The sequence below is a fragment of the Artibeus jamaicensis genome, unplaced genomic scaffold (genome assembly GCF_021234435.1).
Source record: "Artibeus jamaicensis isolate MK-2021 breed Jamaican fruit bat unplaced genomic scaffold, CSHL_Jam_final contig_233, whole genome shotgun sequence".
Lineage (NCBI taxonomy): Eukaryota > Metazoa > Chordata > Mammalia > Chiroptera > Phyllostomidae > Artibeus > Artibeus jamaicensis.
Genome location: NW_026521486.1, coordinates 53,147,907 through 53,162,219, shown reverse-complemented (window position 1 = coordinate 53,162,219; position 14,313 = coordinate 53,147,907). Strand labels below are relative to the sequence as shown.

The window sequence follows — 14,313 nt, the reverse complement described above, 5'->3', positions numbered from 1 at the left end:
CTAATTTGTGACTAAAATCAACCAGTTCTGTGAGCATCCTGATCACCAATGTTTTGAACTGTGCATCTGAAAGTTTGGCTATTTCTTCACCACTTAGATTTATCAGCTCTGGGACTCTAAGTTCTTCTTGAGCCATGTTTTGATCTGTTTGTACCTGTTACATATGAGGAGCGGAGCCTTAGTTGCTCACCAGGGTGGGGCCACCCAAGTAGCTTGTTTGTGATGCTGTATGTGGGGGCGGGGTCAGAGAGGGACAATGGCAGTCCCCTCTGTCGCTTCCTGCCACTGGGGCTTTCACGGTCTGTCTCACCGCTCCCTCCTTCACCGGTTTATCTGCACGCAAATGTGTGACTGTGGTCAGCCCTCAGTGAGTCCACCACCTTGTGCCCTCAGTGGGTCCGCCCACTTCTCCACACCTGGGATTCACCTACGGCTGCCGGTGCACCTGGGTTGTGCACCCAGATTGATCCATGGATCTTTCCTGCCCGACCCCACTCTGCTGCTGCTTCTGTCCCTCCTACAGGTTTGGCTGAAGGGTTTGTTGTTGTCAGACTTCCGTGAAGTTCAATTTTCTGTGGTTTTGGCTGTGTTTTTATTGCTAAAACTTTGTTGTTTTTAAACTTGGTTGTGCGAGGAGGCACAGTGCTTCCACCTACGCACCATCTTGGCGAAAGTTTTTCAAGCCAATACTTTTAAGTGACCAAGAAATAGCCAACCTATCAGATGCACAGTTCAAAACACTGGTGATCAGGATACTCACAGAACTGGTTGATTTTAGTCACAAATTAGATGAAAAAATAAATGAAGACTACACTAAGCGAATTGAAGAAAACTGCACAGGGAACAAATAGTGATGGAAAAAAAACTGAGACTCAAATCAATGGAGTGGACCAGAAGGAAGAAAGAAACAACCAAACAAAAAACTATGAAGAAACAAGAATTCAAAAAAATGAGGACAGTCTTAGGAACCTCCAGGACATCTTTAAACGTTCCAACATCCCAATTATAGGGGTACCAGAAGGAGAAGAGAAACAGCAACAAGTGGTAAAATATCTGGGAATAAACCTAACCAAAGAGGTAAAACACCTGTATGCAGAAAACTACACAATGCACTGAAGAGACAAATTAAGGAAGACACAAACAAATGGAAACATATACCATGTTTATGGACTGGAAGAATTAACATCATCAAAATGTCCATACTACCCAAAGCAATATACAGATTCAATGCAATACCTATTAAAGTACCAATGGCATATTTCACAGACATAGAACAAACACTTCAAAAATTTATATGGAACCATAAACGACCCCGAATAGCAGCTGCTATTTTGAGAAAGAAGAACAAAGTAGGAGGAATCACAATACATGATATCAAACTGTATTACAAGGCCACTGTAATCAAAACAGCCTGGTAGTGGCATAAAAACAGGCACATAGACCAATGGAAGAGAACAGAGAGCCCAGAAATCAACCCAACTCTCTACAGTCAATAAATATTTGACAAAGGGGGCAGTAACATAAAATGGAGTAAAGATAGCCTCTTCAACAAATGGTGTTGGGAGAACTGGACAGCTACTGTCCAGTTCTTTTTTACGTGCAAAAAAATGAAACTTCAGCACAGACTTACACCATACACCAAAATAAATTCAAGGTGGAGAAAAGACTTAAATATAAGCCTTGAAACCATTAAAGTCCTAGAGGAGAACATAGGCAAGAAAATCTCAGATATTTCACGCAGCAACATTTTTACGGATATGTCCCCTAGAGCAAGGAATATAAAGGAAAGAATAAACAAATGGGATCTCATCAAAATAAAAAGCTTCTGCATGGCTAAAGAAAACAGTATTAAATTAGCAAGACAACCAACTGTATGGGAAAATATATTTGCCAATGATATCACAGACAAAGATTTAATCTCCAAAATATACAAAGAACTTACACGACTCCACACTAAGAAGACAAATAACCCAATTAAAAAATGGGCAAAGGACTTGAACAGACACTTCTCCAAGGAGGACATACAGAGGATCCAGAAGCACATGAAAAGATGCTCAATGTCGCTAGCCATCAGAGAGATGCAAATTAAAACCACAATGAGATACCACTTTACACCAGTCAGAATGGCTATCATAAACAAAGCAACAAACAACAAATGTTGGAGAGGTTGTGGGGAAAAGGGGACCCTAGTTCACTGTTGGTGGGATTGCAGACTGGTACAACCATTATGAAAAACAGTATGGAATTTTCTCAGAAATATAAAAATCGACCTGCCTTTTGACCCAGCAATTCCACTGCTAGGATTATATCCCAAGAATCCTAAAACATCAATTTCAAAGAACCTATGCACCACAATGTTCATAGCAGCACAATTTACAATAGCCAAGAGTTGGAAGCAACCTAGGTGCCCGTCAGTAAATGAATGGATCAAAAAACTGTGGTACATATACACAATGGAATTCTATGCAGCAGAGAGAAAGAAGGAGCTCCTGCCCTTTGCAACAACATGGATGGAAGTGGAAAGCATTATGCTGAGTGAAATAGGCCAGGTGTTGAAAGACAAATACCGTATGATCGCACCTTTAACAGGAAGCTAAACAACAAACCAAACAAGCAAGCCGAATAAAAACAAAGACACTGGAATAGAGAACAAGGGGACAGTGACCAGAGGGGAGGGAATTTAAGGGAAAACAATGAGAGGGACTTGGAGGAACAAGTATGAAGGACACAAGGATAAGAATAAGGGGGGTGGAAATGGGAGAAAGGTGGGGAGCATGGGGTGGGGTGGGCTGGGATGGGAGAAATAGAAAACTGTACTTGAAAAATAACTAAATAAAAAAAGAAAGAAACAGCAACAAGTAGAAAACTTATTTGAACAAGTAATAAAGGAGAACTTCCCCATTCTGGCAAAGGAAATACACTTCCAGGAAGTCCAGGAAGCTCAGAGAGTCCCAAAGAAGTTGGACCCAAGAAAGAACACAACAAAGCACATCATAATTATATTAGCTCAGATTAAAATGAAGAAGAGAATTCTAGAAGCAGCAAGAGATAAGGGGACAGTCACCTACAAAAGAGTTCCCATCAGACTGTCAGCGGATTTCTCAAAAGAGACCTTACAGGCAAGAAGGGGCTGGAAAGAAGTATTCCGAGTCATGAACTCCAAAGACCTACAACCAAGATTGCAAAGCTCTATCCAGCAAAGCTTTTATTTAGACTGGAAGGGCAGATAAAGTGCTTCTCAGGTAAGGTCAAGTTCAAGGAGTTCATCATCACCAAGCCCTTATTATATGAAATGTTAAAGGGACTTATCTGAGAAAAAGAAGATAAAAAAGATGAACAGTGAAAGGACGTCAAACTCACAGTTATTAACAACCACACCTAAAACAAAAGCAAACTAAGTGGACAGCTAGATCATAAGCAGAAACACAGAAATGGAGACCACATGGAAGGTTAGCCACAGGGGAATGAGAGGGTGGTGGGGAGAAGGTACAGAGAATAAATAGCATAGATGGTGGGGAGAAAATAGATAGGGGGAGGGCAAGAGTAGTGTGGGAAATGTAGAAGCTAAAGAACTTATGACACATGAACATGAATTAAAGGGGGAGGGGTGTGCAGGGTGGAGGGGAATGAAGGGGAGAAACTGGACAACTGTAATGGCATAATTAATAAAATATATTTTAAACGGTTAGTGTCTTTGAGTTTGAAGAAGCAAACATCTCTTTGTCTTCAAAGACTGTTTCAGAAGATTAATCCTTCTTCTGTCAGTTCCTTCAGCTGATGGAATTACCTCAGAATCACAGTTATACTGGACTGGAGCCAGTTTTCGAGGCTGTCAGTGGGTCTCTATGGAGTCTGTGATCGATGTGCTTGTTACCAGGGGTTCCAGAAGACATGGATCCTGTCTGGTCCCTGGATGAATATAACTGCCTCCAGTAGGTTGCTCAGTGGTGTGGTACTGGGACAAGGATCTGTTTCAGGGTCTATAATCAGGTCTTCAGTCAGTAGCCTAATACTAGTTGTAGAGGCATGAAAGTCCCTCAGTGGGTCCTTGAACATGAAATATTGCTGGAAGACTATGACTGTGAGGAGCTTGGAACCAAATATAGGACCTCTTTAGAATCTCTTGGAGTAAAGAGGGGAGTGTCTTCTGCCTAGTCTATTGACCAGAAGGACTGTTTGTAGACTGCTTATTGGGATGGGCTGTAGTCCAGTTACAGGGTAATTTCAGTGTGTCTAAGTTTTAGCAGACTTACATATAGGGGCACCCATACTGTGACCAGGAATGGCTGGTCCTCATTCACAGATAATTTCTGTGTCTTAAAGCTGAGAATGAGTTCTCTATGCCCATTTCCTGATATATGAATGGGTGTGATTCCTCCTGATTGCCTAGTTATATAGTATTGGTTACAGTCTCTGCCCAAACATGGCTATATTTGAATCCTCAGAACTATGGAGCTGTTCTTGGACTGTAGCTGAGACTACATTAGTTAGTTAGCACCTAGGTGTGGGCTTATAATCTAAAGTGGCTGTCCTTAGTATTTAACTGCACCTGTGTTCCACAAGCTCCTACCTGAATTCCAAAGCTCCCGTGAAGGCACTTTTGTCAGTGCCTTCTGGTTGAATACCAGATTGTTGCTGTCCAATCTGGTTGGATGCCAGATTGTTGCTGTTCAGAAAAAATATGAAAGGGAGACATGTTACTCCATCATCTTCATGCTATCACTTCTCCCTTCCTCTCTGTAATATTTGAACAATATTTTTCTACTGTGTGATCTGAAGAATTTTATAATTTTCCATTTTGTGACCTTCTACCTCTTTTGCTAAACTTTGTCTAAATCCTTGATGATCTCTGATACACATGTAAATTAAATAGCTAGTAGTTCACAGGTGTATCAACACGCACTTGTTTTTATGTTAATTCAGGCAGCTCTATTAATTAAGATTTTCTTTGTAAATAATCATGCAAATGACAGTTGATTTTATACTTTAAAATTAATCATGTAATGGACAGTTGGTCCATTATACTTTAAATTTCTATGTATTATTATATTTCACTTCCTAGAATACTATTACATGCTGAACTGATTTCAGGATTACTAGAAATTTTGTCATTTTGCTTAGATATAATTTAAAAGGTTAATAAACTTTAGTTGTTTTTTAATTTTCCTATTTCTAAAATTATAAAACCGTTACAATTTATCAAGTATTCTTTCTTAATCCTTTGAGATAATTATTCAACATTTTAATCAGTTAACATGGTAAATATGATTCTGCGTTGTCTAATAATAAACTATCAGGACCTCCTTTGTATAACCACAACTTAGCCATAATGATCAATTTTTATTATACTTAACACATTGAAAGATTCAATTTGATAATATGTCAGAGAATGGGTATAGTTTAATTAAATTGTCAAGTATTTTTAATCATATATATATATTAAATGAAGTTTTTTTTTAAGATTTTATTTATTTATCTTTGAGGGGAAGGGAAGGAGAGAGAAGAGAAACATCGATGTATGGTTGCCTTTCGTGCATCCTCTGCTGGGAACTGGCCTGCAGGGAACCAGCCTGCAACCCCCGTATGTGCCCTGACTGGGAATCAAACCGCGATCGTCTGGTTCGCAGGCCCGTGCTCAATCCACTCTAAGCTACACCAACCAGGGCAGATTGTCTGGTATTTTTTTAATGTAATAGTTCATCAAACGAATATTAACACTAAATAAACTCCACCAAAGTTATTTTAATGTTAAATTGTTAAGGTAATTAAACAGAAAATATAAATAAAAACATATTGTCTAACTAAATTTATAATATTGAAATAAGAAATCTAATCTTAATATTTTTAGATGGGAGAGAATGAAAAGTGAATAAAACAATTCTTATATAATAATGAAGGAAAAAGCAATTTACATTGACAACTATCTAAAAGTTTTAAACATAATTCAGTAAAGTGAAAACAAAAATTAAACTAACCAAGCATCTAAGCTGCAAATTTAGAAACAAAGGTTAACAAAATAGAAGTTTCAGGAAAATAAATTAACTATATAAATATACAAATATACATGCAGATAGTATATTCATAAATGTAATGTGTGTGTTCATGGATTGATTTACTAGTACTACATTGGTGATCTACAAGTTTAAATACTTCTAAGCAAACAAAATTAGAACAGAAAACCTATGTAACACCTAGATGTGACATATAAATGACTTTGAAAATAATAATATGCATCTCAAAATTTTATTGGTATGAAGGCGCACCCTTGGTAAATTTAATTAATAACAAAAATAAAATGAAATTCTAAGGTTTAAAAATAGAAAATATAGATAACCACCTTATGAGATAATATTTCATGTCCATGGCAATAATGTTTCAAATCTAGAAGAAAATAAGGATTTTTCAATCATTATATAAATTCTGAAAACTTATATTTTGGAGATGTAGGAGCCCATCAGCAAACAAACACAAGCCTGCTGAGACATGTGATGCCTGCACAGAAAAAGTTCTTCCATTGTTAATATAATGAGAATGGTTTGCAAGACATCGCTATAACCTAGCAACCAAGGACAGTGGAAAGGAATGCACATACATGAACAATGCCAACTCCACAAGACTAGTCAGTGGGGGCAGTAGACACCATTGAGTAAGCATGTGTACTGTGTGGCCAACACATTCAAAATGACTGAGCAAGTAGAGCAACAAATCTGCATCAAATATTGCATTAAGCTTGAACATTCCCTCACTATTCAGAAACTATTCAGATGATTGAAAAGTTGGCAGCTAGGGGCAGCTGCTGATTGGCAGCTTCATCACAAAAATGCACCTGCCCATGCATCATATCTTCTGCAAAACATCAAATCACCCAGGTGATTCAGCCCCTCTACAGCCCAGATTTCATACCTGCAACTTCTGGCTTTTCCCAAAACTAAAATCATCTTTGAAAGGGAACAAATTTCAAACCATTGATGAGATTGAGGAAAATACCCTAATTTCAAACCATTGATGAGATTGATGAAAATACCCTGGGGCAGCTGAAGGCAATTGGGAGAACTGTGTGAGGTCCTAAGGTGCCCACTTTGAACGGGACTGAGGCATCATTGTCCTGTGTACAGTGTTTCTTGTATCTTGTATGTTCTTCAACAAAACTCTCTATTTTTCATACTGCATGGCTTCGTACCTTCTGTACAGACCTTATATGTACAGTCTAGAGGAAAAGCAAGCAAATGACTCAGAAGCAATCATATGCCATTACTACTAGGAGAAAGCCTTCAGTGCCAACACAGAGAGCAAAGAAAATGAACTGTGTCACACAGCCAGTGTAAGAAATTTTCTTGTTTTGGGACATTAAGTACGTAGAGTTTGGACAGAAGTGACTTTGGACTAACACAGATCAAAATAGAACAAATTTCTGAGAAAGAAATGCATAGGTGTGTGAAGTCTGGAATCTATTTTAATGCCAACTAACAGGCTGACATTTCCTGCCACAGTGATCATGTAAGGCTTTCATCAAGCCTCTAAGATTTGATGAAAACCCCAATATTATAAATAAAATTTTGTGCATTTATAGGAGGGGTAAGTTTATGATTTACATCAAACTCTAAACACAATTCCTAACTTGAAATGACGAGGGATAAATGTGAAAAGTGATGCACCTGTTAAGTAAACAATAATTAAAGGATAAAAATGGACAGCGTGTGAGATTTATTTGACTCTTCATACTTTCAAAGTATCCTTTCATATGCATCACTAGTCAACTAATATCGTAGTACTTTATACACACTTTGTATTGTATTTATATTATTTCTTTTATGAATCTGTTGTGTATACTGCAAAACACATTTTATAAAATACATTAGAATACCAAGTACTTTAGTTGTCTTCAACTCTTCACATTTGACTTTTTATTTAAATCTATTAATCTTTAAATATTTATATATTTAACTCTATTTGCACTTATAATGTCTAACATAGAGTTTTTAAACACATTTTAGTTTCTTATTTTTATATATACCTTTCACAATCTCCTCTAATTTTTTTCATTTTCCAATCATATATGTTCCTCATTGTAATTTTCACAGAAATGCTATGCAGTTAGATAAGTTAATACATGCCAATCACACTACTATATATGCCAGCTAACATCATTTTATCTCACATGAACTTGGAAAACTAAACTAAAACTTAAATAGCAACAGTAGCAATAAAATTAGTTCTACCCACAAAAAAAGGAAAGCTGTAATCCTCTGCAGCAAAATGAAATGTAAAAGAATCTTGCTTGGTTTGGAGAGAGTAAGTTGTTACTGAGACATGAAGGCAGCTGTCCCTCAAAAGTGTAAGAGCAGCGGAGTAGAGTCTCCTAGAGATAATTAGTGTCACTTTACAGTCCAGAAACAGGATTAACAACGCTCACTCAGTAAAAAGACCTAAGACTCCTATACTCAGATGTCGAGATGATCACACTTCAGATTTTCAAAAGTAAGGAAATATACATAATTGACTTTTGCTGTGGTGATTCCTGGAAAGAAAACAGGAATGGTCCTTGGTCTATGAATGAGAGACACCCAAATCATTATGGCATAGAATCAAAGATAAATCTTGAGGAAGGACTAGAAAATGCTGAGTAGAACTGATCCTAAGAATCATAGTTTCATCTCTAAAAGAATCTGACTTTCAAGGAGTGAGACTATTCTGCAAAAGAAAGAACAGAAACATATAACTTTCTTCCTTGAACATTATAGCACCTTTGGAGCCAACTTCATCAACAGTAGAGTAATTTTATTCACAGGAAATTCAGGTTTAATTGTCCTCAGTAACTATTCATGTTCCATAAGAGGTAATGAGCATACAGGCATAATTAGGACCATGTTTGTGGAAGTCTCTGATTAAATTTATAATTAAAAAGATACTAACTAAAATATCTGCCATCTTGCTACTGCGGCAGATTGAAAAATATGTTTCATCTGGCTTGAAAAGTAAAAGATAGCATCTCTGATTCTGGCTGACAAGAAGTAATAGGAACCAATACTCTCCTGTCTAAATTAATGACAAAAGAGAACATGCTCTCACCCTCTCTCTCTCCCCACTGGCTTCCTGGGAGTAGGCAATGAAGAACCTAAAACAGGGGAAAGAAATGTGGTGTTAACCTAAAAATAAAAAGCCAAAATGAGAGGCAAAGAGTGTTCATTTGGGATTACAAATTTTTTTTAAAAGAGTTTCAATTCAGAGAACACAGATTCAGTTCAGGAACAACTATAAAGGACTCATGGATGAAAACCAAGGAGACATGGAATCAGGGGATGGAGGTGGGGATGGCGGGAGTGGGCAGGGGGAGTGGACAGGGATAAATGCAGACAACTGTACTTGAACAACAGTAAAACAATTAAAATTAATAATGTTTTTAAACTAATAAATGAATGAATACAAAAAAGTTCCAAGTACTGTCCCAATTACAGGATGGTTTTATGAGGAAAGGAAGAAAATAATTACATGAATAAAGGAAAGAAACTTCTATTTGTGCCAACAAACTGAGTTACACTTTAACCATACATGGCCCATTTTCTGTCAGCAGCAAGAGAGTTTATAATCATCTGTCCTTATTGTCAGGATGTATGGACTCCTGTAGATTTGCAAAGAGTTATTTGCAAGACTCTGCTGGTTTGGCTCAGTCCAAAGGTTATTCTGCCTGGTGTAAACGTTGCAGAGTTTCAAGGAGCAAGATATCCGAGGAAGTTTTCTAGAATGGTTACTCTGGCTCCATTTTCAACCGGATCCACTTACGTCAACTTTTCACGATGGTAAACCCAATGATTGCCCAGTTCATTTTACTGAGAACAATTTTGTAGGTAAAAATTAACAATTTTGTAGGTAAAAATTATCCCACAAATAAAAACTCCAGTCTGATTTACTAGTGAGTTCTACAAAACATTTTAGTGAAAAATTAACAATTGTATATAAACTTTTCCAAGGGATTTATGATGAGGGAATACACCCTAATTAATTCTATGAAGCCAGTATACAGGAGGCATTACACCAGAATAAGGTGTCTCTGTTATGTATTATGTACAGGTGAGAGGAGGAGCTTAAGTAATAAAATCTCACAGCTGTAAGATGTTTTTAAAAAAGTTAAAAATCAAAGTTCTAGTGAGATAAAATGTTTTTAAACAAGCCACATGCCATATTGATGTTAACTAAATTAGGATTCTGGATAATGCACTTGTAGGTATAACAAAGAAATGCAGCTATATTAATAAAATGTGTGACTAAATGCCATATATGGTATAATATAATAAGTAAAAAATATAACAAAAAATTACCAAACATAAACAATATTGGAACACATTGTTTCTGACATATCAGAAAGCAAAACTTAATGCTATTAGAGATATTTGAATACAATTAATAATTCTGGCTGTCATGGCATTTGATCGATCGATACATGTGATTTAATAAGTATTAACTCATACTTATTTACTTGTAAATTTAATATTCACAATATTAAAACCTATGGCAAAATAAAGCTGTTTCTGAGTCACTGCCACATAATTTTTACCTCCATGGCTTTGGAGTCAGCAAATTCTGTGTTCCAGCTCTGGCTATGGTTGTTACTGGCAATGTAAAATTAAGCACATCACATAATGCTTCTAAGATACAATTTCTATACTTCTAAAATATATTAATTTAAACTAAACATTCAATATGTATATAATGTCACTTTCATGATAGGTCTGATTTGAGGAGTAAAAAAATACATGACTACTTTTTACATGATTTAGTACTCTCATGGTGCCTTAATTACCTCATTTGAAAATGGTGATAAAAATTAGCTATGGCATAGAGTACCTGTCCTGTATATATCATCTTTTATTCATTATAAACTGTGTCATTTTTATATTAAAAAAGAAAGTGGGAAAATTAAAATTAGTAGAATGTTTTTGACACACATTTTCATGCGAAGAATTTCTTCCCTGACAATATATGATAGGTTCTCTTTCAAAAGACTTGTAACTCTAAGGATGATAACCCTCTGAATATAAACCTGGATCTTTAAAAAACAATACGCTTTGTATTCAAAAGTGTTCTATGTGACCACTTCCATTCTGTGTTGCCAGCTATGCAGTGGCAGTTATCTTTCCCAAATAAATATCAGTTTAGTTGCCTTATAGAATAAAAAACTTGGAGAATAGTTCACATAGACCAATATTATTAAATTATTACATAACATCAGCTTTTAATATTTACTTCTTAGTCAAAGTCAAATTGAAATTAAAATATTATTATCACATCATAAGTAATGAACATATATGATTTATATATTCTAAGCAAATAAGGTAATGATATAGTTATATATTGTTAAAAATTATTTTGTATTTAAAATGTCTTTGATATAATAATTTTACATTAAAAAAATATTCAGATTTTTAGAATATGAAATTTGCCTGCTATATTTTTACAAATATCAGTGAAGGAATCATTTCCCACACAATATTCTTTTCACAGCATCTTTCACATCTTGGTTTCTCAAACTGTATATTAGAGGGTTTAGCATTGGTATTATAAGTGTATAGAGCACAGCCACAATCTTGTTTTGCTCAGGTGAGGAGATGGCTCCGGGCTGGGCATACATAAAGAACACCGTCCCATAGAATAAACTCACTGCTGCTATATGGGAGCCACAAGTAGAGAAAGTCTTACTTCTGCCTTGGGTCGAGGGGATCTTCAGGACAGTGGAGAGGATATAAGCATAAGATACCAGAATGACAGTTGTGGTGGTAATGATGATAAAACCAGAGAGAATAAACAATACAATCTCATTTACAGAGGTGTCAACACAAGAGATCTTCATCAGGGCTGGGACATCACAGAAAAAGTGGTCCAATATGTTTTCTCCACAGAAATGCAGACTGAAGGTGAAACTCGTTTGGACTATGGAGTTGATGCTTCCACAGATGTAAGATCCAGTTACCAATTGAACACAGACTCTTTGGGACATGTGCACAGGGTAGAGGAGAGGAGAACAAATGGCTGAGAATCGATCAAATGCCATGACAGCCAGAAGAAAGCCTTCAGTTGTGACAAACAGGGCAAAGAAGAAAAATTGGGCTGCACAGCCATTGTAAGAAATTTTCTTTTCATCAGACAAGAAGTTCACTAAAGCTTTGGGAGCAATAACTGTGGAGTAGCAGAGATCTAAAGCAGACAAGTTTTTAAGGAAGAAATACATTGGCGTTTGAAGTCTGGAGTCCATCTTAATGACAATTATTATGCTGACATTTCCCACCACAGTGACCATGTAGATCAGCAGAAATACAAAAAATAAGAGGATCTGTAGCTTTGGGGGGGTTCTGAACCCTAGTAGAACAAACTCAGTCACCTCTGAGTAATTCCCATTAAGCTCATTCTTCATAGCTGTGATATAGGTAGAACTAAAGAGATGATAAAATGAAAGAAATGAGTGACCAGAATACTTGTTTTAGTAAAAATAACTGGGAACCAGCATGGAAAAGTATTTGTTGTGTGTCATATTGTTTCCAATACTTTACAAAACACCAGTGAACAAAGAGAATGGTTTACTACAAATAGAAACAGTTTCACAGATACAAAGAACAAAATGATGGTTGCCAGAGGGGAGAGGGGTTGGGGGATTGGGTGAAAAAGTCAAAAGGATTAAGAAGTGCAAACTGGTAGTTACAAAACAGTCATAGGGATGTAGCATGGGGAGCAGCCAATAGCATTTTAATAACTATGTACAAAGCCAGGTGAGTACCTGAATTATTGAGGGAAACACTTTATAAAGTGTATGATTGTCTAACCACTATGCTATATACCTGAAACTAATATGAAATAATATTGAATGTAAACTGTAATCAAAAACTACATTTTAAAAAAGAATGAATTACTATTTTTTAAAAGTCTTCATGGTGCATATGCAATCTGGTTAGCCTTTACATATATTTATTTACAAATAATAAAGATTGGCTAAATATAATAAATATATATTTGTTTACAGAAATGTGTGGTTTGTGGAAGGGAAGATTCTAGGAAAAATCTAAAAACAAGAGTTGTTTTCTTTTTCTTCATTGATTTGTTATCAGTTTACTGCCATTGAAATCTGCCTCCTGTAGTGGAAGATAATTCTCACAGATATTACAATCCAATTAAGGTAATATTTAAAGTGAAAATGTCTTCAATTCATGGTCACGTTTTATTTTTTAATGATTAATTGATTTACTATAGAAAAATAGTACACATGTATTGCATCTGTCTTTCTTCTATTAAGAAGACTAAAAGTGACCAGAGAGGAGGAGGGCAGGGAGTAATAGTGGAAAAAAAGGGGAAGGGACTAGACAAAGAACATTTGTGAATGAACCATGGACATGGACAACAATGTGACAATTGACTGTGGGAACAGGGAGTGGAATGGGCAATGGAGGGCAAAGTGGGAAAAATTGAGGCAACTGTACTAGACTAACAGTAAAAATGATTTAAAAAAATAAGAAATATGATAAAAGATTACTTTTTTAATTTAAAAAATACAGAGACTTCAGATCCTGTCAGAAGCATCATCCTTTTATGCATTAACCTTATGTACTTATTTATTCCATAATTTGTGTCCCTCTAGAGGTATACCCTCTTAGTGACACAGTTCATCTGCTAAAAACAAAAGTGACTTTCTCTTACATTTCCTAAACATAATGAAATCAAGATTTTACTATTTTCCTACTTAACTTCCTTCTTTCCTTTCTTTCTTCTTTTCCTTTGCATTTTAAAGATTGCAATGTCAATGGAGAATTCTAAGATCTCAGGCAGAGATTTTTCTGGGTTTTCAGAAATACAGACATCTGTGCATTTGAAGGGCAGAAGTAACACAGAACAATCTAAAAGATAGCTAAAGTAAAGAAAAGAGAAGAAAGATGTATTTAAACAAGCTGGCATTATATTTGTTTAAACATGCTATTATGACAATGAAATAACCTTAAATAGCATACGTTGAAGGTAGAGAAAAATTTTTATTCTAATTTTAGAAGTGGTAAAATAAAACAAAAAAATTTAAGAGGCTTACCTATTAAATCTTTTTAATAGTCCTGAGATTGAGTGGCAGAGTGGTTTATTATTCAATAATCTGTCATACAATGTAAAAGACAACTGAAAAATAACAAATTTATGAAAATCTTTTATAATCGTATAATTATAAAATCAATAACACTGTATATATGTAAATTTACATAAAATTGTATACATATTATAAAATTATATATGATATAAACTATAAAATATCTTCTAATTTTTGCTGTTGTCATTGCTATACTCTCA

The 14,313-nt window shown here is 35.6% G+C and overlaps 1 protein-coding gene across 1 annotated transcript; it reads right to left on the bottom strand.

The window, feature by feature from the left end:
* Positions 1–11,470: 11,470 nt before the first annotated feature.
* Positions 11,471–12,406, bottom strand: LOC119036399 (olfactory receptor 12-like). The gene has a single exon (XM_037128161.2). It carries the CDS (start codon positions 12,404–12,406, stop codon positions 11,471–11,473), a length of 936 nt encoding a protein of 311 aa, XP_036984056.2.
* Between the last annotated feature and the right edge of the window lie 1,907 nt (positions 12,407–14,313).